The 22,836-nt window shown below is 46.9% G+C and overlaps 1 protein-coding gene across 2 annotated transcripts in view; it reads left to right on the top strand.

Annotated features, from left to right (window-relative positions):
• The window catches only part of col4a2 (collagen, type IV, alpha 2), a 49,342-nt gene that overhangs the window by 24,919 nt on the left and 1,587 nt on the right, over positions 1–22,836 (top strand). For both annotated transcript variants that reach the window (XM_080019310.1, XM_080019309.1), the window contains exons 5-47: positions 9,742–9,876; positions 10,028–10,072; positions 10,166–10,282; positions 10,394–10,462; positions 10,555–10,590; positions 10,723–10,776; positions 10,916–10,951; positions 11,086–11,127; positions 11,784–11,855; positions 12,017–12,061; positions 12,172–12,219; positions 12,314–12,349; positions 12,473–12,517; positions 12,619–12,679; positions 13,172–13,285; positions 13,605–13,754; positions 13,886–13,957; positions 14,071–14,222; positions 14,405–14,477; positions 14,648–14,754; positions 14,975–15,158; positions 15,601–15,651; positions 15,966–16,040; positions 16,126–16,224; positions 16,375–16,596; positions 16,704–16,865; positions 16,946–17,116; positions 17,267–17,410; positions 17,538–17,663; positions 17,756–17,937; positions 18,221–18,284; positions 18,378–18,452; positions 18,579–18,686; positions 18,895–19,002; positions 19,107–19,178; positions 19,477–19,602; positions 19,960–20,076; positions 20,271–20,432; positions 21,089–21,187; positions 21,274–21,420; positions 21,513–21,629; positions 21,896–22,087; positions 22,197–22,483. In XM_080019310.1, the coding sequence (XP_079875436.1) occupies positions 9,742–9,876; positions 10,028–10,072; positions 10,166–10,282; positions 10,394–10,462; positions 10,555–10,590; positions 10,723–10,776; positions 10,916–10,951; positions 11,086–11,127; positions 11,784–11,855; positions 12,017–12,061; positions 12,172–12,219; positions 12,314–12,349; positions 12,473–12,517; positions 12,619–12,679; positions 13,172–13,285; positions 13,605–13,754; positions 13,886–13,957; positions 14,071–14,222; positions 14,405–14,477; positions 14,648–14,754; positions 14,975–15,158; positions 15,601–15,651; positions 15,966–16,040; positions 16,126–16,224; positions 16,375–16,596; positions 16,704–16,865; positions 16,946–17,116; positions 17,267–17,410; positions 17,538–17,663; positions 17,756–17,937; positions 18,221–18,284; positions 18,378–18,452; positions 18,579–18,686; positions 18,895–19,002; positions 19,107–19,178; positions 19,477–19,602; positions 19,960–20,076; positions 20,271–20,432; positions 21,089–21,187; positions 21,274–21,420; positions 21,513–21,629; positions 21,896–22,087; positions 22,197–22,483 (4,599 nt within the window). The remainder of the gene's footprint in view (positions 1–9,741; positions 9,877–10,027; positions 10,073–10,165; positions 10,283–10,393; positions 10,463–10,554; positions 10,591–10,722; positions 10,777–10,915; positions 10,952–11,085; positions 11,128–11,783; positions 11,856–12,016; positions 12,062–12,171; positions 12,220–12,313; positions 12,350–12,472; positions 12,518–12,618; positions 12,680–13,171; positions 13,286–13,604; positions 13,755–13,885; positions 13,958–14,070; positions 14,223–14,404; positions 14,478–14,647; positions 14,755–14,974; positions 15,159–15,600; positions 15,652–15,965; positions 16,041–16,125; positions 16,225–16,374; positions 16,597–16,703; positions 16,866–16,945; positions 17,117–17,266; positions 17,411–17,537; positions 17,664–17,755; positions 17,938–18,220; positions 18,285–18,377; positions 18,453–18,578; positions 18,687–18,894; positions 19,003–19,106; positions 19,179–19,476; positions 19,603–19,959; positions 20,077–20,270; positions 20,433–21,088; positions 21,188–21,273; positions 21,421–21,512; positions 21,630–21,895; positions 22,088–22,196; positions 22,484–22,836) is intronic.

The following is a 22,836-nucleotide window of genomic DNA, read 5'->3' as shown; positions in this document are numbered from 1 at the left end:
CACACACACACACACACACACACACACACATGCAAAGTGGTCATCATCTGAGGAAGGTATCACTTAATTAGTGACTATATTCTTTCTGTCTCTGTCTGCCTATCTTTCCATAAGTGGGAAAGAGGTACACACACACACACAAATACACACGCACACGCGCGCACACACCCTCACACTGCAGCTGTGTCCTGTTAAGTCACACATGTGTTTGGACCACCGACCACAGGCTCTGGACATGGACATGGTCATTGTTGCACTGTGAAGCAATAGCACAGGTGTCAGGCCCCCCCAAAGACCTCGAGGATGTCTGGAGGCCTGAGCCGTTCTGTTCTCAGCCTAGGATCCCCTCTGAGCATTCATCCCGAACGCGCACCCTCAAAAACACACACAAACACAGACATAGAATGGACAACTAGCAGGAGGGAATGCGCACATGCACATGCTCGCGAAGAAAGACACATGATGTCAAGACAGAAATTACCTCAACGTCTAAACACATTAATCCTAATGTAAACCGAGCCACAAGCTGCCGGGTCCACTCCAAAGTGCTAAACAAGGACAAGCAGATGTCCATGACAAGTGCTGTGAGTGACAACAAATGACTTGTGTTTGTCTGAATTTGGTCTGTTTTCTGTCCCCACCAACCTCGCTTTGCTCATGGAAGACTCTTAAGGGGATGAGTCAGCGTGGAGTGGAAATGAAGCACCCAAACTGTCGCTAAGAAACCCTTTCTATCAGTCCGAGTCGGATGAGTCTGATTCATCACCACCATGATGGAGGATTCTCAGAACCGGGGCGCTGAGGGGCAGGGGAGATGGGAAGCTGACCTTCCTGACTCCCGTGGAAAAGGCCCAAACATGGTCTAATAGATATCCAAACAATCATCTACGGATGTTTATTTACTCCGCCCGAGTCCTCATCAGGGCCTCCTTAGGAACCTCCAAACCCCTCATCCTTGTCGACAAGCCACTGAAAGCTAAGTGACCCCCCCCCCCCCAAAAAAAAACCAGAATAATCCCCCACCCCTTGCTTTGCTTGATGCCTCCAGGGGTCCAGATCCCCCCCAACCAGATCCCCTGGGCATCATGTCTTCTCCAAATCTTAACATCCAGTTGTGGATGTTGAGATTTGGGGGAAGAGTTCACGAGATACAAGAGCTGGGTCATAGAACAGCGGGACCAAAACCACGACAGTGTCTGGGGAGACTGTGGGGGTCTTCCTTCTTAACTTCCTTGTTTGCAGTTGTATTCTTTCGAGAAGAAGTGGAATGGAAGATACAGGTCAACAATTCCTGCGTGAACTCTGTTCCATACCAATCAGAAAAGGCATCTGCTTTGGTATGGCGACCAAATAAACCTTCCGATGTACATTGAATTAAGTTGCCACAAGGGCCGTCTTACCCAGCATGAACACAGTTTTCCCACATCTGAACACAGTTAAGCGGTCAGATCAGATAAATAGATGAATCAAAACTTCATCCGATGGTTCTCTGGGAGCTGAGAGGGACACCTGGACCGAACTGGACAGCTGAACCTCACTCTCACAAGAGGATGTCATTTTTATCGCATTTTTGTTTGAGCGACACGATTCTTTTCATGACCTGCGGTGTTCCGTTTAAATGAATAAGAGCTGTGGTGATGAGCTATTTCAGACGGATAAACAAGCTGAGGGATAGCTTCCAGATTTTTATTTATTTATGTATTTTATTCTTTTTATGGGCCTTGGAGGTCAGTCCGCTGGTCAGTGTTTTCCCATCCTGCTCTTAGGGGGTGATTCCAGAACTTCCCTCCTTTCCACAAGAGAGTTTGGGCCAGAATTTGATCCGTGCAATCACATCTGACAGAGGCCACGTCAATGGTTCACATGTTTGTTTGTTTTTCTGAGGTTTGAGGAATTTAAGGAACCGCGCAGCAGTCACAGCAGATCCACGTTTCCGGCGAAGCAGCATGAGGACGAGGGACTTCCTTTTTCAGGGATTCTTAATGAGCACGGCAGCTTGCACAGGGCATTGTCAGGTACACCAGAGAGCTGCAAGAAGAACGGCAAATAGTGCACTCACAGTCATCGTCCTCAAGGGGGTTAAGACTAGGGGATGCAGTTATAATATAATAATAATGTAATATATATGCAAAATATGGGTTTGTGAAGCCCTTTGATACTCTGCTGTGATTTAGGGCTATTGAAATAAATGGGACTTGCCTTGACTCTACACTATAGACTGCCATAGGGGTCTAGGAATGACATTTACACGTAGGAATGATGTATTTTAGTATCTGTATTAGTATTTGTCCAGATTAAATTAGCACAGTAAACACCAAAGTTAGATGAACAAGCGGCCTGCCACACAAACCCCACATATCTCGCCCACACCTGCACTTCGGGATTTCGTCACCACGTTGACACCCTCCTCACCTCCAGCTCCATCACATTAAGTGTCTGGTTTTAGTGCACGTGTGATCCTGGTTCAAACCAGCACTAAACCTCAGCTTTTTACTTATTTTTTTTTGTTTTTTTTACATTGGTACCAGACTGCTTCCGATCCTGACAGAAATTCCCACAATGTCCAATTTTAATTGTAGGAGCATGTTTCAAATCCCTCTCACACATTCCACCAGATGTGGGAGGTGGCGCCCTGACGTCCCATCGTGAACGGCCGAAAGGATTTATAACTGCAGGGATCAGGATTTTATGCCTTTCGACCAAAGGGAGAGTCCAAACCTAGAGGAAATGTCAGAACCGCTGTGGGACCGCCGTTGAATTTTGGAATTAGTGAGACAGGGAGTTTATTAAGCTGCTACTCTCCAATGGGCGACAGGCCCGAGTCACGAAAGAGAGAGAGAGAGAGAGAGAGAGAGAGAGAAAAGGAATCTCGCCCTGTCAGCATTCCATCATCAGACACTTTAGCCTCAATCATTTTGTGTGTGTGTGTGTGTGTGTGTGTGTGTGTGTGTGTGTGTGTGTGTGTGTGTGTGTGTGTGTGTGTGTGTGTGTGTGTGTGTGCGCGTGTGCGTGTGACTCCGCAGTCGTTAACGAGGTGAGGAATGACGGGATAAAAAACAGAGACCCTTCAGCCGACCTAATCCAGCGTGGGAAGGTGTTGTGTTTTACGGCACGTTTTACAATCGCTCCTTCAATCTCTCCCATTCCCTCTTTACGTTTGACACTTTGCAATCACAATTACACCCCACCACCCCCCCATTGTTCTCTTGCAGGGCCTGTCCTTTAGACTTTCTCTCCGTCTTGTGTTTCTGTCCTCTGTGTTCTCCAATTAAGATTTCCGTTTTTTGTTTTTTTTCTTTTGTCTGCACACATCTCACACCTGTCGGCCAGCTGCTCTGTTTTTACCTGCAGAGTGGTGGTGTGTCTCCCAACCCCCGCCCCCTGTGTACCCTTTTCACATTCACTGCATAGCTTAAATAAAGAGCTGCAGCCAAGTCTGAAAACCATGCTGTATTTGCTCACACGGTGGCAATTCAGTGGAGCATATTCTTAAGTCACACACTCTGCCGTGACACTCTGATCAGACCCAGGTCGGTCCACCAGCCTCGACCGCATCCACTATGAGAAAAGTCAGTGGATTGAATCTGCTTTGAGTGTAAATGCTTTTGTCACACTGCGAGTAAGTGAATGTGTGTGTGTGTGTGTGTGTGTGTGTGTGTGTGTGTGTGTGTGTGTGTGTGTGTGTGTGTGTGTGTGTGTGTGCGTGCGTGTGTGTGTATGGTTTATCATATAATGTGTACTTAATAAAGGGGGTGATTTGGAAGCCACTTAACAACACTGACTATATTTTCCAAATATTCCATATATGGCCGTTTTCTTTAGTATATCTTTATTGTATTGCTTTATAATTATTTTATCTATCTATCTATCTCTCTATCTATCTATCTATCTATCTATCTATCTATCTATCTATCTATCTATCTATCTATCTATCTATCTATCTATCTATCTATCTATCTATCTATCTATCTATCTATCTATCTATCTATCTATCTATCTATCTATCTATCTATCTATCTATCTATCTATCTATCAATCAATCAGTCTGTCTGTCTGTCTGTCTGTCTGTCTGTCTGTCTGTCTGTCTGTCTGTCTGTCTGTCTGTCTGTCTGTCTGTCTGTCCGTCTGTCCGCCCGTCCGCCTGTCTATCTATATATCTATCTAATCTGCATTATAATCTCTGCATTATAACACAGTATATACCTCTGATAATGACACAATGCTGTGTACATGATTTTGAATGGAGAAAATGGAAGCCAGGAATTTCACTGTATTGACTACAGTTCTGTGTGTGTGTGTGTGTGTGTGTGTGTGTGTGTGTGTGTGTGTGTGTGTGTGTGTGTGTGTGTGTGGGTGTGTGCGTGCGTGCGTGCGTGTGTATGTGTGTGTTTTTCTATAGTAGACATTTGCGCTTTACCCCTACCTACAAAATACACTGATTGCAGGGGAAAAGAAATGTTGAGGGAGCGGATTGAGAATAAAATGAATTAGGTGGAATAGTGTAATCATGCCCAAGGAATTTGTTATTTATGTTTGTCTACGTACGGGCTAATGGAGCCTCCGCTCACCTTCCTCTCGCCCGTTCCGTCTGTGTGGTTATTAGATTTGGACTGCTGATTGATGGCTGCTCGTGTCCTGTTATGGAGCTCACATGGCGTGAAGCTATAAGAGATGACCTGGCCTACTATCAAGAGAGAGAGACAGAGAGAGAGAGAGACAGAGAGAGAGAGAGAGAGATATAGGGAGAGAGAGAGAGAGAGAGCGAGAGAGAGAGAGATATAGGGAGAGAGAGAGAGAGAGAGAGAGATAGGGAGATAGAGAGGGAGAGAAAGATAAGGAGAGAGAGAGATAGGGAGACGGACAGAGAGAGGGAGGGGTGGCGACATGTTTGCCTGGATATATTTTCCTCTGAATCCCTGAGCCGCACAGTCTGCTAAAGTCATGAAAGCGTAATGTATAAACCTGCGCAACGGTTTATACAGATGTGCACGTGTGCGCTGTCGGAACCATACGCCCAAAAAATGTATGTACACACCAGGGGGACTGAAATGTCTTCAGAACGGATTTCCTCTGCTCTATTTTTCTAGTTCTCAATGGGATTCTGGGTTTGAGATCCCCCTCATCCAATGTCTCAGAACCGTCGTTTAACTTCAAAATACACCTTCAACTGTATCAATAACACCAAAGCTGTTGATTCTTCTGTTGTTTAGATCCGTCTGTTTTTATCGAAAACCGTGTCTTTTTAAGTGGTCTTTCACCAATGCGATGCATCACATAGTGCCAAATACTACCAAAAGTACCAAGCTGACATACTACATCTGGTATAATATCGTGGTATGCAAAAACTCTACAGCACGCGGGCAAGTGTATCCCACACTGCATTGTGAGGGCATTTAAAGTTGATATTCAGTGTCATCATCCATCCTCAGCCGGGCGGCCAAACGACAACTTTGTGTGTCCGAAAAAGCCATCGTTCGGGTTGGATTCCGGGTCAGTGTCTCGCCAGCAGGGGTGGAGGGATCGAGGGATGGGGAGGAATACGGAGACAAACGGTGCGAGCGAGAGGTGGGACGGGGAATGTGAGAGACGTGTGGAGAATTCCGGGTAGAGGAGTGGAGGAAATGCAAGGTGGAAGCAGATAAGAACGGGGGAGGCGGTGGGGCTGGGGTGCTCGGCGGTAATTATGGAGAGCGGCGACAGCGCAGGGAGGACAGAGAGAAAATTTACATCTGGAGGAAAGAGGAGGGAGGATGGATGGGAGGAAAGGGAGGGAAGGGAGGAAGGGAAACGACCCTCACGCCGCAGAGTTAAAAAAAAGGGGTCCGCTTCATTTAGACCCAACCAACAATTCCCGAAAAAGAACACACATCTTCAAACACACACGCACACACACAAACATGCAGGAACGTCCCTGTTATCAATTGTTGTGCGCAGCCTGGCATTTATCAGCTGTGTTTTAGCAAAGCAGAAAGACAGAAAGCAGCGCACATTCTAGACCAGGGCTGGTGACAGGAATGTGTTATGCACTTACATGCACTCACAGACACACACACACACACACACACACACGCGCGCGCGCGCATACATGCAAAGATTCATACGTACCTCGTGTTCAAACCCCCTGAGAATTCTCACATGCGATTCCATCCCCGTTCCTCTAGATCTCCCTGTGTATTTTTTATTCTCAAAATACAAAATGTCACCTTTGACAGGACCATTAGGAAGTTACATTAAAGCAGGCTGACTATTCTGTGTGTGTGTGTGTGTGTGTGTGTGTGTGTGTGTGTGTGTGTGTGTGTGTGTGTGTGTGTGTGTGTGTGTGTGTGTGTGTGTGTGTGTGTGTGTGTGTGTGTGTGTGTGTGTGTGTGTGCGTGTGTGTGTGTATGCGTGTGTGTGCACCCATGCGTGTGTGTTGAAGGGTTCCCCGCACGTCATTGTGCCCCAATAGTTCTGTTACCAGCACAACAATAGCAACAAAATGACTGAAATATGACACATGGAAGCAAAGGAAACAGGTGGCAATTTGGCATTTAAAGCTGGCTTTAAAGATTAGTCCTGTTTGGTATCAGAATTGCGACTGAAAATGTCGCGGAAAATTTATTTCCTTTCGAGATTTACGGAGGGAGTGTTTCTGAGCACTGCCCCTCGCTGCTCCGCCACTGGCAGGAGATTTTTTTTTCGGTGACACGCTTGTTGAGCTGTTTTCAAGATAACGTCGCGCTCTCCACTAAAATGTCGCAGCGGCGTTCCCGACATGCACGTGGGCAACCTCTCAGTTCCTACCAAACGGGCCATGCAGGACATTGCACATTTGCAGTGCCCGGCTCTAGAGAACAGCTGCAGGACTGAAGAGACACAACATACCTGTCCTGCCCCAAGGAAACACCAAAATCTCATATCTCACGCTCTCTCTCTCTCTCTCTCTCTCTCTCTCCTTGATTTGCCACTCAGATAGTTTGGATTGTTGTCCGACAGTGTTTTGGCGGCCTGCGGTTTCGTCAATTCCTCCGGATGACCCGAGGGACCCTCGGCTCTCGCACCTTACGAGCGCCGGGGACAAACATTTCTGTGTTTGTTGGTTCTCACAGTCGCGGTGTCAGGCCCCCAAACCGCAGGGGTCACTGCGGACGACCCCCGCGACTCCCAAGTCTCCCGAACGGGCTTGTTTCCCATGGTCCTCGTGGCCTCACATGTGGCTCGGCTCTCCATTCTTGGATTGACCTCCATCCTTATTCTCCCCACACTCTGGCTCTGCACCAGCTTGTGAGACTGACTTTACATGTGTGAAATACAGTATATTATATGTTTTAGTGCGTGTGTGTGTGTGTGTCTGTGTGTGTGTGTGTGTGTGTGTGTGTGTGTGTGTGTGTGTGTGTGTGTGTGTGTGTGTGTGTGTGTGTGTGTGTGTGTGTGTGTGTGTGTGTGTTTCTAGTGCCTCACACCAATTCCCATCACACGGTTAGGTGTTCCTCATAAAATGTGTTACTGGGGGTTAAAGAACTTGAACCCACGTTGCCCTGACACATGCGCACACACGTATGCACACATGCAGACTCACACGTGCACAACCACATACTCATGTGGGAAGAAAGTGCAATGTTAATAGCACTTTTATGAGCTTGTTTTTTGTTGTGTGTGTGTGTGTGCGTGCATGCCTGTGTGTGTGTGTGTGTGTGTGTGTGTGTGTGTGTGTGTGTGTGTGTGTGTGTGTGTGTGTGTGTGTGTGCGTGTGTGCGTGCGTGCATGTGTGTGTGTGTGTGCGTGTGCGTGCGTACGTGCACAGACATGTGCATGTACAAACAATCTGCGGCCTGGTTCCGGCAGCTAGGAGACACTCTATTCCCCGGAGGACTATGGAATTAACTTCGTCAACAGCTGGAGAGATAGAGGCTAAAATAACAGCGGTGATGCTCAGGCCGACTGTCGGCCACTTCAGCCAGGTTTGTGTTGTACGTGTGTGTGTGTGTGTGTGTGTGTGTGTGTGTGTGTGTGTTGTGTGTGTCTGTGTGTACTCCTCGGATCCTGCTGCAATCTCTGTTAAACCCAGGCGAGGTAAGTGGTGGGCGGAGACTTGATACGCTGCATAGTTCCACCAGTGCCAAAGCCACAGACATCCCCGCTCCTCCTACTCACCGTCTGTTATCCCTCTTTCAACACGCAGAAGAGGCATCATCAAACTGTTACAATATGGGGACTTTTTGGAGCCCCGGACCCCCGGTGACTCCCGCTTTGGTGAACTTTTTATTTACCAAAAATGTAGAGCTAGCGTCCAGTCCCGTTGTCGAGGACACTTCCATTATGAAGGAGGCTTTTGATGATACGTTGTGCCTCCATCCATGTCGCTCATATCTTTTTATGTACCCGGTGTGTGTGTGTGTGTGTGTGTGTGTGTGTGTGTGTGTGTGTGTGTGTGTGTGTGTGTGTGTGTGTGTGTGTGTGTGTGTGTGTTCAAATCCCTCTCACACATTCCACCACATGTGGGAGGTGGCGCCCTGACGTCCCATCGTGAACGACCTCAAGGATTTATAACAGCAGGGGTCAGGATTTTATGCGTTTTGTGCGTTTTGACCAAAGGGGGGCGGGGTCGAAACCTATAGGACATGTCAGCACTGCGATGGGCCCTCTATTGAGTTTTGGCGTTAGTGAGACAGGGAGCTTATTTATCTGCTGCTCTCCAGTGGGTGACAGGCCCGGGTGAAAACACCATGCCAAAGAGAGAGAGAGAGAGAGAGAGAGAGAGAGAGAAAAGGAATCTCGCCCTGTCAGCATTCAATCATCAGACACTTTAGCCTCAAACATTTTCTGTGTGTGTGTGTGCGCGCGTGTGTGTGGGCGGGGGGGGCGGGGGTGATTTCAAGGTTCTCAAAGGTGGGAATGAAATAAGAGCCTTTAACTCTATCCATAATAGGTGGTATTGGACAAAAGGCCTAATTCTAATCTGTTATCAAAACAGAAATTTAACCATGCAGGTATCAATCTATCAACCTATTCTAGGGTTGTTGTTTTTTTTACTAGTATAATCTATCATATCTGCTTTTCTTCCAAAAATGATAAATTGGGGAAAGCAGCGTTACATCTTGGGAATTGATTGCACACATTACAGTCTGTGTGACTCAATATAACTGATGTGCTTGTCTTGTTTTAATTTGTTGAGTCTGTCAGGCACTCTCCGCTGACAGGCATTCTCATTGGTACATGCGCGGTTTTACCACCAGGTGCCAGTAGAGAGCGTGAAGCGACGCGGTTCTTTTTAAGGAAGTTACATCTCGCCCCCTTGTGGAGGTATGTGGGTATTACGTGATTGAAACTTGATTCTGGATTCATGATTCAAGAGGTTTATGTGTCACCTACTGCACATATGCATCCAGTATCCTGCAAACCCGATCATGAACGTGGGAAAAAGGATGGATGGGGGGATGGATAGATGGATGGACAGATGGACAGATGGACGGATGGATGGACAGATGGACAGACAGTCCGCTTGTTGTGATGCTTTAATGTCTTAAATTCCCAGTTTCCCCCACTATGAACTTCCTCTTCTCTAACTCCTCTCTCTTTAACAGGTGAGTTTTACTTTTTATTTCTACAACATGGCCTATTATTATTTACCTGTATAGCTTTTAACGTGTAACTTTAAACGCATAGTTATCCCCTGACCGCGGACCAGCCTCTTCATATTTGATCTGTTGCACGGGGGGACTTCATATTGATTGGCTCCATCTCTGCTTCTCCCTATTTCAGGGCCAGCCAGGACCTCTTGGCCCTCAGGGGCACCAGGGCCCGCCAGGAAGACCAGGTGAACTCGGTGTTGAAGGGCCCAAGGGGGAAAAAGGTGACCGAGGCCGTGGAGGGATTATCGGCCCCAAAGGAGCCCGGGTGAGATGCTGTTCTCCTTTGAATCCATTAAGAAATAATAATAACGTAAAGGATGTTGACGTTCCATTTCTTCGCCGCTAGATGGCGGTGTTTCTGAAGCGCCAAACGTTATGGAAAACCGAAATAACCGTGCACTTATATCCATCTCCAGGGTATGACGGGTATTCCTGGTTTTTCCGGATCGGATGGGATTCCTGTAAGTCTCTCGCTCCAGCACCGACAATACAAAAACAACTGCATGTGTGTCGGTCGTCAGTTCTAAGCCTGGCAATGAAACCTCCCTCCGCAGGGTCACCCCGGTCAGTCCGGGCCCCGGGGGAAGCCTGGAGCCAACGGCTGCAATGGGACGGAGGGGGACGCAGGGAGACCGGGTCAACCGGGATATGAAGGTTCCCCTGGATTTGTGGTATGTGCGACTCCCGTCACGTCCACCACAGAGCACGCCTTCATTCATCTCTTCTCTCTCCTCTTTATTAACCTTTGCTTCGATTTCTGTCTTTGCTGTTGTCATCGCCAGGGGGAACCGGGCAGGAAGGGAGAGAAGGGAGATTCTCTGGAGCTGAGTGTGTTTATGGAACGTTTCAGGGTGAGTTCCTGTTTCCCTCCGTCCCAGTACGGTGGCGTTGATGCGGTCGCTGTCCTCGATTGTTGATCTCTAATCTTTTTTCATTTCCCCAGGGAGATCCAGGTTCACCAGGGTTCCCTGGCATATATGTAAGTTAACTTCAATTCCTCAAAAATGTTAAAGATTTTAAGTTTTTCAAAAAATGTATATTTTATTGCCAATATTTCAGGATTTTGTACCTTCCTTTCAAATCACTAAGCTATGTATGTTCCGTTTTGCAGGGCCCACCAGCTTTCCCAGGAAGGATAGGTGACAGAGGCATTCCAGGACCAAAGGTAAACGTGTGCATGTATTTATGTGTGTGTCTGAGTGGTTGAGTGTAGATTAAATAAAAAAATAAAATAAAATAAAAAAATGAATGAATGAATAAATAAATAGTAAATGCTGACTTAATTATTTTTCTGTTTCCCACAGGGCCCCTCAGGGCCACCTGGTCCACCTGGACCTAAGGTATTGTTATAATGTGCTTTTATATTGAGTAAATATGACAGAGTGAACTGAAAATACTCTTGAGGGTTGAGGGTTATCCTGAGTCATCGCAGTGCAATATGTATGATGTGTGTGATAAATGTATTTTTGAACAGGGAACCATGACTAAAGTGCTAAAAGGCGTCAAAGGAGATCGGGTGAGTGACCACATTTGTCACCACTTTACATGTCATTTTGCATTTATTAATAAGGGACCCATCGATGATAAAAAAAAAAAAGCCATATATGGTCATCCTATTTGCTTTCGAAACTTCTAATACATGTGCAGTGGTACCTCGACTTACGACTGCGTCCACTTACGACTAATCCAAGATACGAGAAGCAATAAACGCAAAAATTTGTATCGACTTGTGACCACCTGCTCCAAGATACGACCGTGAAAATTTGCAGTTGGTGCGTCGGTGGCCAGTCAGCAGTCAGTCATCAGTCAGTCAGCAGTCAGTCAGCAGTCAGTCAGCAGGCGACCTACATCGTGTGTGCACGTAGTTCGTGGCTTATCGATATTTTTTTCATATTTATTGTGTTTGTGCTGTGTATTTTGTTTATTTTCACCCTTCATGATTTCATAATTTATATGGGAAAAATTGCTTCGACATACGACTGTTTTAACATGCGACCGTTCTTACGAATTACAGTCGTAAGTCGAGGTACCACTGTAACACATTTCCTTTCACGTGCATGGCATTCAGGGAGGTCAGTGAACATTGCCCGTCTTCTGTCTGGTTTTAGCTGAATCACACTCTCTCGTTGTGCGCGTTTCTGATTCTCTCTGCACCTCCATCTTTGGCCACAGGGGGATGCTGGAAAGCCTGGACCGCAAGGGAACTCCACCCATCCCCACACCTTGCCTACTTCGGGGCCCCAGGTCAGTATAAATATATCGTCGTTAAACACAAAGTGACTACATTCCACATGTTAATACATGTAAACCCCTAAAGCTGGGTTCAAAATATCCTCACCGAGGGAAGCACTGTCCAAGTCAGTAGTTTGTGACATCGAATTAAATCTTTGCTTATATTGTTTTAGGGGAGAAAAGGTGAGACGGGTCCGAAAGGAGAACAAGGAGATCTAGTAAGTGATCAATACTCGATACACACATCCTCATAACCCTTTTGCTCTTTAACTCACGAGCAAAAAAAGTCAATTATTAATTGATTGATATCTCCGTCTGTCTACATCAGGCTGACAACACAGGAGAATTTGGAGTGATGGGCTTCCCGGGAGGACGGGTGAGCACAAGCACGTCTCGACACAGGCCTACAAGGTGACGTCCGCTAATCGTGTGGTGAGATGATTTCATGTGATGTCTACCCTCTGCTCTAGGGCACGCCGGGTCTGGAAGGTCAGCCCGGACTGAGGGTACGTGCTTCTATGACGTCAGATTTCATCGTCTCAATATAAAAATCGCAATATCTTACCGTCGCAAGGTTACAGGACGTGGCAACATTCCAGATAATCTGTGTTTCCGTTTTTCTCCTTCAGGGAGATCCTGGTGACGTGGGGCCGGGCGGCAGAGACGGGCCCAAGGTGACCAACCAGCCAACCGTTTACAATGCACGGACGATTAATGAATAATTAAAGAACAACCTGGAGGCGGCTGAGTCACTGACGCACCGTCTGTCTTTTAGGGGGAGAGGGGAGACCCCGGAGAGCTGATCACATCGGGACGCCCCTCGTGGCCTCCAACTGGTACACTGACATACAGTATATATATCACCCACGGCCCTCTAATAATTCGATAAACAGATGGAGATTTTCTTTCTGAAATCAATTTTATTCAGTTATTGTTGACATCAAGTCAACTACGGGGGTTTATGGAGATAAGTTTCCCACAGGTTTTTTTTTTGAGCAATCAACCTGGCCGTTGCTCAGTGCCTTAATAGCAGATGTAACCCCTTACAAAAAAAAAAAAATGACATGCTGATGATTTCTCATGGACATGAGAAATACTGTGGTTGTAGTTGTCCAATAAAGATTACATCTCAAGATGTATATATTTCATCAGCGTCATTGTCACAAAACTACTATGATGGTTATTGATAGTTTTGCTTTCCATTGATGATGATGATGATGATGATGATGATGATGATGAGGGGATGTTTAGCAGTTGCCTGGATGTTCTTCTAGTTGCATGTATGCTCGTTTCCTGTGTCTGACGTCATGTTTTTTTGTCCCGTATAGTTGGACACCCTGGCCCACCCGGGGAAGCGGGTCCTCAAGGTGAGACCGGCCCCATTGGAGACCAAGGCTTTCCGGGTCCCCCCGGACGCCCCGCCGGCGATTCACAACAACAAGGTAAAGAAACTGAAGTCACATGGCGCCCAATAACAACAAGACGGGTTATTATCCAGGCGGGTGCTGACCTGCGTATCTAAGCCTACTTCCATGCGGGGTTGATCTGAGTGCGAAGAAAGTTTTTATTCTATGGTCGCACGTCGTACATTGCCAGCGTTTATCTTTACCCGATCATTTAAATAAGAGGGCTTAACAATGGAGATCTGCATTAAGAGCTCCTGTACTATGCTTGTTAGATGAGGAAGACGGGGGACCTTTGGTTGGACCTCAACGTCCACGACCACAGTGATACAATGCATTGTCTTTGGTCCTCCGACAGTGTTGGATTTTGCTGGGCCGTTTGGCATAAAAGGAGAGGCAGGAGAGGAAGGAGAACCAGGAGAAGCAGGATTTCCTGCCACCAATGCCGGACCTCCAGGCACCACTGGTTTACAAGGAGCCACAGGACAACGAGGACCCAAAGGAACATGTAAGTGACTGACTGACTGACTGACTGACTGTGTATATCTTTACTTGTAAGCTATGTGCGATTGGCTGTACACTGTCCATAATTGTTTTATCCCCAAAATAACTGAACTTTGTAACCTTGTTTGTCTACAGGGTCAGAGTTTTTTAAAGGGGCTCCTGGCAACAGAGGAAGGCCCGGTTTCGCAGGATTTGCAGGAGAGAAAGGTAGACTCAGCGTGGCTTTGTTGGATTATTGCGCAACAATATCAAATTGTGGCTATATAAGCTCATCTTTGTGTGTCTGTCTTTGTGTGTCCGTCTGTATGAATGGACGTTAGGAAATCATGGTCTGTGTGAGTGCAACATTTTTCACTCCAATCCGGGGCCCCCCGGCCCTGCTGGTGAACGTGGCGGTTATGGGATGAACGGAGAGTTTGGTCAGCAGGGTGACTCGGGAGAGCAGGGACCCCGAGGTGCCGACGGATTGCCCGTGAGAATTCTTTTTTAAAGACGCGTGGGGATTTCACGTTTGTCTCCTTTTCTCTTAACTTTGCGTTCATACATTTGTCTAGTCATTTCTATGAAGCTTTCATGTTGTTTCACTGAAATCCAATGAATCCTAATTTCCTAATTTCACAATTTCTTTGCGTGTTTCTCTGTGGTGTCTTGTAGGGATTTCCTGGTATCATTGGTACCCAAGGCCAAAAAGGCAGAAAAGGCGACACCACTGTGGCCAAAGATAAAGGTGGGTAGCCCTGTCCTGGTGTGGATCACGGCACCGGTAGATTAAGGGAACAGTATCTCAGACGCCTGACTCCACATCCGTGGAATGTGTATGCTCAAATAGTAGGTGTAGTAAATGTTGTATTCTTTATTTGGATGTGCTCCTAAAGTGAACTCAACTGTTCTCCGCAGGCTCCCCGGGTGACATAGGAAATCCTGGTCTGCATGGTGAGCCAGGGGAGCAGGGTGTCCCGGGTCAAAGAGGGATCCCAGGCTTTCCCGGGAGACCGGGTCCTATGGTGCGTAAAGCTAGCTGGAGTCATATGCAATGGATACATGCTTAGGACATGAGCATTAACAAGTGCTTGACTTTTTGATCTTCACGCCGTGTTTCACCTCTCCTCATTATCCCTCAACGCATATGTATGCATAGGTAATCTTTGAAGCATATGGAAATTGTCTGTTCTGTCGCTGCATCAGAAAAGGCTTGACAATGAATGTCCTCCCTCGCGCCAACAGGGAGAAGGGCCAGTCGGGGAGCCTGGGGAGAAGGGGTTTCCCGGCCGCCCGGGGCTGCCCGGTGTGGCGGGGCTGAGGGGAGAACCAGGCCGCGTTCTCGGGGCCTCCAAAGGCCAACCTGGTATACCTGGCGACGAAGGCTTGCCGGGCTATATGGGGGTCCCTGGAACCCAAGGCACCCCGGGTGAGAGAAGCTACTGCTGTCGTATCAAACATGTGTTTTTCTTCTTCTCCTTTGTCTTCTTGCAGTAATTCAAAAATCTCATTCTAGTTATTATCAATAATAATAATAATAATAATAATAATAATAATAATAACTTTTTGTTGCATTCTGTATATTGTATTTGTGATCGCAGAGCAGAGAGACGAGATGGCATGGCAATGAAAGCTTTGCCTTTGGTTTTTCCTCATCCCTCCACTTGTGCCTATCTCTCTCTATGTCAAAGCCCTTATGCAATAGCGGCATCCCTCAAACCAGCCGCGGCAAAGCGTGTTTGAGACTACGCTCCTGTTTTTAAATAATCTGATCCCGAATGCATCTCTCTCTCTCTCCGTTTCCTTTCTGTCGTGTCTCCATGGCTCTCCTTCTCTCTCCCTCTCTCTCTCTCTCTATTCGCAATCAAAAGGAGGCTGTGGTCCTAACACAAGAGAAGATGGAGGACAGTTCGATGCAACAGGTAGCTGGTATAAGAGCGTCTTCATTAACAGAGCCCTTCGTAACAGCTTGTTTCTGCTTTGGCCCTGTTTTATTCAATATTATTTGATGTGCATGAAATACCATCGTATTGGACAGTCAGTTTCCCATACACCCTTTAGGATCTAGTCTATCTTCTTGGACAGTTTAAAACGAAACATCACAATTATGAACCAGAACTCACGCTGGGCAACAAGCAAGTCGAATCCAATTAACATGGTAAGATGGCAGTCCTCTCTGCCCACTGCTGACCAGGACGCCTGCTGAGGAGTGTGCTTTGTGTTGTTCTCGGTGTAGGGGATTGTGACTTTGTGCCAGGACCTCCAGGCTTGCCTGGACTTCCAGGACACACCGGATTAGAAGGTCTCCAAGGTATCAACAGTTTGAGAGCGGAATGCTTCTTTCTAAATGCATCCGGGCATATTTGAAACCTTGTTAATGCTTTGCCACGCTTTAGGGCCCCCGGGTCAACGTGGACCGGACGGTTTCCGCGGAGCAGCCGGTGAGAAAGGTGAAAGAGGAGACCAGGGCAGAGGTGGCTTCCCTGGACAACCAGGTAAGGAGACTGTAGATTACTTTTTTTCAGGACAAGATGATCAGGAAATTGAGTCTATTGAAGCTTCTTGACAAATGTTTTTGTTATGTGGATAACTAAATACTTGTATCATATTGAGCTCAGTTTAAATGACTATGATTCTCTGCACAGGATTTATTGGCAACCGTGGAGATTCGGGTCAGCCTGGCAAAAAGGGTGAGGGAGGGAAACCCGGTCTCCCTGGCCCGGCTGGCAGGGACGGCGAGGAGGGCGAGAAGGGTCATCATGGAGAAATCCTGGATGCTTCCACTGGGTCTCCAGGTGATCCAGGACTGCCCGGGCAACAAGGGCTCAAGGGGCTCCCTGGGGATCAGGGCAAGCCAGGTTATCCAGGTCAGTCATGATCACTAACGTGACAATTAAAGATCGTTGTGTCGCACTTTGTAAAACTTTTTTTTATGTAATTGACTTGGCTAATGTTATTCTTTGTCCACATCCAGGAATGAGTGGCATGCCCGGCCTGATTGGTCTGAAGGGTCTCCCTGGCCCTGAAGGCCTTCAGGGGGAGGAAGGGAGACCAGGTCCGGCTGGTAAATATGGCTACCCAGGGGTTCCTGGAAGATCCGGGCCAACTGGAACACATGGGGCGATTGGACAGCCAGGTTAGTGGCAGATACATATAGATGCACTTGGCCCAGTTAATGAAGTGAGTTGTTTAGATGTGTATGTGCCTCTGTCCTAGGCATCGCTGGAGAGAGTGGAGTTCAAGGTGACCCAGGCCCTCCAGGCCCAGTCGGACTGAAAGGCACACTGGGTGATTTTGGTGATGATGGTCCCATAGGAGAGCAGGGTTCATCGGGTGATCCTGGTGTCCCTGGTCCAGACGGTCAACCAGGCCTCTCAGGATTCAAGGGTTGGTTCCCTGTTCAATGACAGATACTTAAATATACCAATACTATAACGTTAACTTAAAAATAATATACAATTGAACAAGTCTTTTAACAGATATCTTCAATTATCAAAATATGAATAGATATGACAAAAATGTCCTTTTATTTCCCAGGAAATAAAGGTTCCCCTGGCATGGAAGGTTTTAAAGGCCCCCCTGGAGCTCTAGGAATCAAGGGCTTCAGTGGGATTAGAGGGGAAACTGGTTTGCCTGGAGAAGTGGGTTTTAAAGGCGGCATGGGCAGTAGCGGAGAGAAGGGTGAGGTCCCGAAATTGTTACAGTTTATTATTTTTCGTGTCGTGGCGGCTCGTTGGCCCAATGTGATTATGCTGAAATGACCGGTTAAACCTGACCATGACCTTCTTCCTTCCATGTTGTCTGCCAGGTGATCGCGGTTTGAGAGGACCTCCCGGCGAGAAGCCCCACATCCCCCGCCAGATCATCGCAGACATGAAGGGAGCCAAGGGAGAGCATGGAAATTACGGGGATCAAGGTTTCACCGGACCCAGGGGTGCGTAAGACTAGCTTAACATCAATTGCGCTCTCATTGTGTTGCATGCGTTCCTCAGTTCTCACGCCCTCTCCCTACTCTTTTTTGCGCAGGCTCCAAAGGTTTTCCGGGCGTTCCGGGTTACGAGGGCTCTCACGGCCTTCCAGGAGACCCTAGCCATGAAAAAGGTTACCAAGGAATTTCGGGCGCCCAAGGACTTCCGGGACCGAAAGGCATGCCTGGACGAACAGGCGACCGGGGTATCAGCGGCTTTCCAGGGATGGATGGCAATAAAGTGAGCCTCACAATGATGTGGAATTTTCATGACTGTTAATTGGTGTGCTTGTTTATATACAGTATGTTGTATAATTACAATAACTTTTTGTTTTATTTCTAAAAAATATTGTATCATTTTATAAATAAAACACACATATTTCTATATAATAACATCATGCATGTTACTGTTGTATAAATGTATGACTACATAAATACAAGCAAATAATAATTGTTAATAATAACTGATAAATAATTATTGAAGGTATGTTATTGTTTTGTTGTGGATTTTTTGCTTTTCTCAGGGTACCAAAGGTAGCCCTGGTGCATATGGGGCTCCAGGAGGAGCAGGCCAGATCGGAGTTAAAGGTAGGATCTCAACTATAACATGAAGTTCAGCTACTATCTCTTTTTAGTTCCAACTATGGTGATTATGTTTTTAAATATTGTGTTCCCTCTCAGGTGAAAAAGGTCTACGTGTAGATCTTCCGGGCACACCGGGATTAAGGGGAGAGTTTGGCGTCCCAGGAACTCAAGGTAAGCCACAGTGATAGGTATTTGATTCTTCTCCATTGGGAAGAATTTATCATACATTACAATTGACAAAATAATTTACCTAAAATAAACTTGACTGATATTGATTGACTGACACTCTCGCTATAGGAAATAGGGGATTTCATGGACACACTGGGGACAAGGGCGAGTCTGGTTTCGATGGCATTGACGGGATGAAAGGCCAGCATGGCGATCCTGGTGTTGGAGGCGCCCCAGGTATAAGACGCTTTATTTTTCCCTATCACATAACGATATATCATATCGTCATAAAAAACTCAAGTCTTCCAAAAGTTTCACAACACCTCTTACAGAACATTTCCAATTCCTCATATATGCAATAATCTGGCATCATATACTTGCTGTATAAATAGCTGAGGGATTTTTTTGGGGGGGGAATACTTAAACTGTTTTTTTTTCCCACCAGGCTCTGATGGACAGAGGGGCTCTCCCGGTAACCAGGGTCACAAGGGCTTTCCTGGAATTCCCGGTGATTCAGGCCAACCGGGCTCACCCGGCCACACTGGGCAGCCAGGTATCAGGAGCTTCCCATTAACCAATTACAGATTTTCCCAATTATTTCCTTATTTGGCTTCCTGCTCCATACAAACTATCCATATTTTTTGCTTATGTGTGCAGGTTTCCCAGGCTTAAAGGGTCTTTACGGACTACATGGTCTGAAGGGCCAAAAGGGTATCACTGGCATCCCAGGTAAACCACACAAATCTTATGTAACCTATTTTATGTGTTTATTGAACACAGTCACAGCCAGAAAACGAAGGCACGTAAACCGTAAGGATGTTGCCTCAAATGCCAGAGAACGGGTTATAAAAAGTGAATAAAAATATCAATCTATAGCGATCGTAATTCAGCGGCGATCACCTCAAAGCCTCCTACCGCCGCCATGCTGCATTGGAGCGGCTCAAGGGAAACATGTAATGCAGAAGGGTTTACTTGCGTGCTACTTCTCGTAAGAATTTATCTGACAGAACATACGGCCTCCCATCAGGTGTGGATACCTATGGACCTCCAGGAGAACCGGGAGCTAAAGGAGAGAGGGGAGAAAGCGGGGAACCCAATAACCAGGCCGGTGTCCCGGGCATACTGGGTTCAAAAGGCTTCCAAGGACCTCCGGGTGGGTTACCACTCTGCAGTGGCGATGATTATTGAGAATCAGATCACAGAATACACAAGAAAATAAACAGGACAAATATCGACACATGGCAACAGCATGGCAATGCCTCTCAAACCGTCATTAATTAATGTATGGTCTTCACTCTGTGTTTCCATAGTAGTTGAAATTATTCCTTTTTATATTTGGTAATTTTCATGAGATGAAGAATGCAGCACACGTCTGGGTGCCCAGAGCTTGCCCATGACAATTCCTAAAGATTCAAAAGTAGCTGCGTTTTGCATTTTCTGATGGGGGACAAAGAACGTACTCCATGAATTTAAAGGAATTAGAAAAATGTGGATGTTGCGTTTGTTTAAGGGGATCCCGGCCACCAAGGAACTAAAGGGTTCCAAGGCACCCAGGGACCAGATGGCACCGCAGGCAATCCAGGACACACTGGAGACTTCGGCTTCTCAGGACCTAAAGGATACTCAGGTAGACCGATATCGAAACAATCACTTCTACTTTAGTATTATTGTGTCAAAATTATTTTCTTTGACAAAGCCTAAAATGGCATTCAAAGATTCAAGGACCTGACATCTTGATATCTTGAAAGATGGTAAAAGATGAGCAATCATATCATTATTTATAACAACATATTTATTACCCACTATGTTCACATTTATCAGGTTTTCCTGGACCCAGGGGACATCCTGGGTTGGATTCTGTCCCTGGAGATAAGGGTGTTCAGGGACAGTATGGAGCCCCAGGATTCCCCGGCAGGAGAGGAATCAAAGGCACTCAAGGGGCATTAGGATACAGAGGACCCAGCGGTGTGTCTGGGAAGAAAGGTATGAAAACTGAAAAAACAAAATTTCATACCAAGCCGTTTAATACCAGCTTGTATCTAAAGTCAGAAGCTTTACCTGTTTGTCAGAGTTAATGTTGTGGTTGGCCATATGAGAAATAATCCCCTGACATCTTTGTAGCAAGGGCTTCGTTTTTAATTTAACTACAGGTTTTTATTCCTGTGGCCGGCTGGCGACTTTGCACGCTGGGAAGGAGGAGGCAGACAGCGAAGTGTGGTTACACGCCGCTTGGGGTGCATTTATTGCAGTGAGCCGCGCGGGCTGTCTTTTAAAATTGCAACTGAGGGCAGCGTTGGCCAAACAATAAACAATAATAATTATTGGTTAATCAGGGCGCCAGAGGAATGCCGGCTCCTCAGGCTTCTGCCGCTGCAGCTGGCTCCTGGACGGCTGTCGAGCCGCGTACCGCCAAACCCTCACCGCGAGACAGACAAACATTAAGAAAGCTTCCTGACCCCGAATCGGTCCAACCACAACCACTTGGGCGCTAATGCGGCCGATTCAGACGATTCGGGACGGCTGTGCGGCCCCGGGAAGGAAGCCACGCTGCCGTCTGCAGCCACGGTTGAACACAGGGAACAGAGAACTACAATAGTATCATCAGGCATCATCAGGTTTGAAATTGTTTTGCCGACCAGGTGTGAAAGGAGAGCAGGGACTGATGGGAATTCCTGGTAGATCTGGTATCCAAGGCGCCAGAGGTCCGGTCGGTGTAAAAGGAAACACTGGACCAGCAGGTAAATTATATTATTCCATATGATCTCTGACCCTTATGATAAGTTCTTCCAACTGTGACCGCTGACCCTATGGTGTGTCCTCGCAGGTCTTCCTGGAGCTCCAGGCAACCAGGGTCCAGCTCCACTCCCCCTCAGAATTCCTGGAGAGAGGGGACTTCCAGGACCACGGGGCATCAGGGGACCCGAAGGGATACGAGGGGAACCAGGACCTCAGGGCCCCCCTGGGGATTCCGGTTAGCGGTTCAAATCAAACTTTTTTTCCAAAACACTTCTCTAATATCGCTAACTGAACCGATTACCTTAATGACACTCCCTCGTTGACCAGGTTTCGTCGGGCCATGGGGAGAGAAGGGCATGCCGGGAATCGGCGGTAGACCTGGAACTCCTGGGTACCGTGGGGAGGTTGGACATACGGGTCACCCCGGTCTGCAAGGCATTGAAGGTGTGTGTGCGATGAAATGGAGCGGTTTCATGATTTGACAACCCAAGTTTGCCTTTAAAGCCGAGATGCACAGGCGGGCAGTAGAGGTTTTAAACTTTTGGAAATTTGTTATTTTAGAGATTAAACCAGTTTGGATTGAGAACTATAAAGGATCAACAGATAAAACAGATGAATGTGTGTATGTACGTACGTACGTATGTATAAGGATAATGGGTGTAATTATGAATTGTTAGGTTCGCTAAAAGTTCCCCTTTGTGATTCTATAGGTCGTCGTGGTAACCCCGGTATTTCTGGTTTACCTGGGATGCCGGGCCGGAGTGTCAGCGTGGGCTACCTGCTGGTGAAGCACAGCCAGTCAGAGCAAACCCCCATGTGCCCCGTGGGCATGTCTAAAATCTGGGATGGATACAGCCTCCTGTATTTCGAGGGACAGGAGAAAGCCCATAACCAAGATCTGGGTAAGTGGCATGCTTACTCAACTAATGTTTTTAGTTCAAGTTTTTTTTGTTTTAGAAGATCTAGATCTAGAAGATGAAGAAAATACCCAATATCTCTTTTTTTTTTTAGGATTGGCTGGGTCCTGCCTCCCGCGGTTCAACACCATGCCCTTCCTGTACTGCAACCCTGGGGATGTGTGCTACTACGCCAGCAGAAACGATAAGTCCTACTGGCTGTCAACAACGGCGCCGCTTCCCATGATGCCGGTGGAGGAGGGCGGGATCAAACCGTACATCAGCCGCTGCTCGGTGTGCGAGGCCCCGTCCGTTGCAATAGCAGTGCACAGCCAGGACATCACCATCCCACAGTGCCCACTGGGATGGCGCAGCCTGTGGATCGGCTACTCCTTCCTCATGGTAAGTGGCGTAATTTGCAAGTCATTGTGCCCGTACACCCCGTCCTTTATCCATGTCAATCAATGACCAAATAAATGTATTCTATTCTAAAATGATTCATTTGAATTAAATGTATGCCAGTCGACACCACATTTGATTTTTAATCACTTTGGGCCTTATTCAAGAAACATGCGAAACAGGTCTACTTACGAACATTGCCTCTATTTTCCTCATCTGAATTGAATGCTCTTCAGTATGCTCACAATTTGTGTGTTTAGAAAGACATTATGCTGATGGGGATTGCACTTACAATGCCTTGTTCTTTGGGCAAAATAAATTACAATAGGATCCAACAGGACATTAACAACCAAATA

Source organism: Zeus faber (genome assembly GCF_960531495.2).
Source record: "Zeus faber genome assembly, chromosome: 18".
Lineage (NCBI taxonomy): Eukaryota > Metazoa > Chordata > Actinopteri > Zeiformes > Zeidae > Zeus > Zeus faber.
This window is presented reverse-complemented; position numbering and strand designations above follow the sequence as displayed.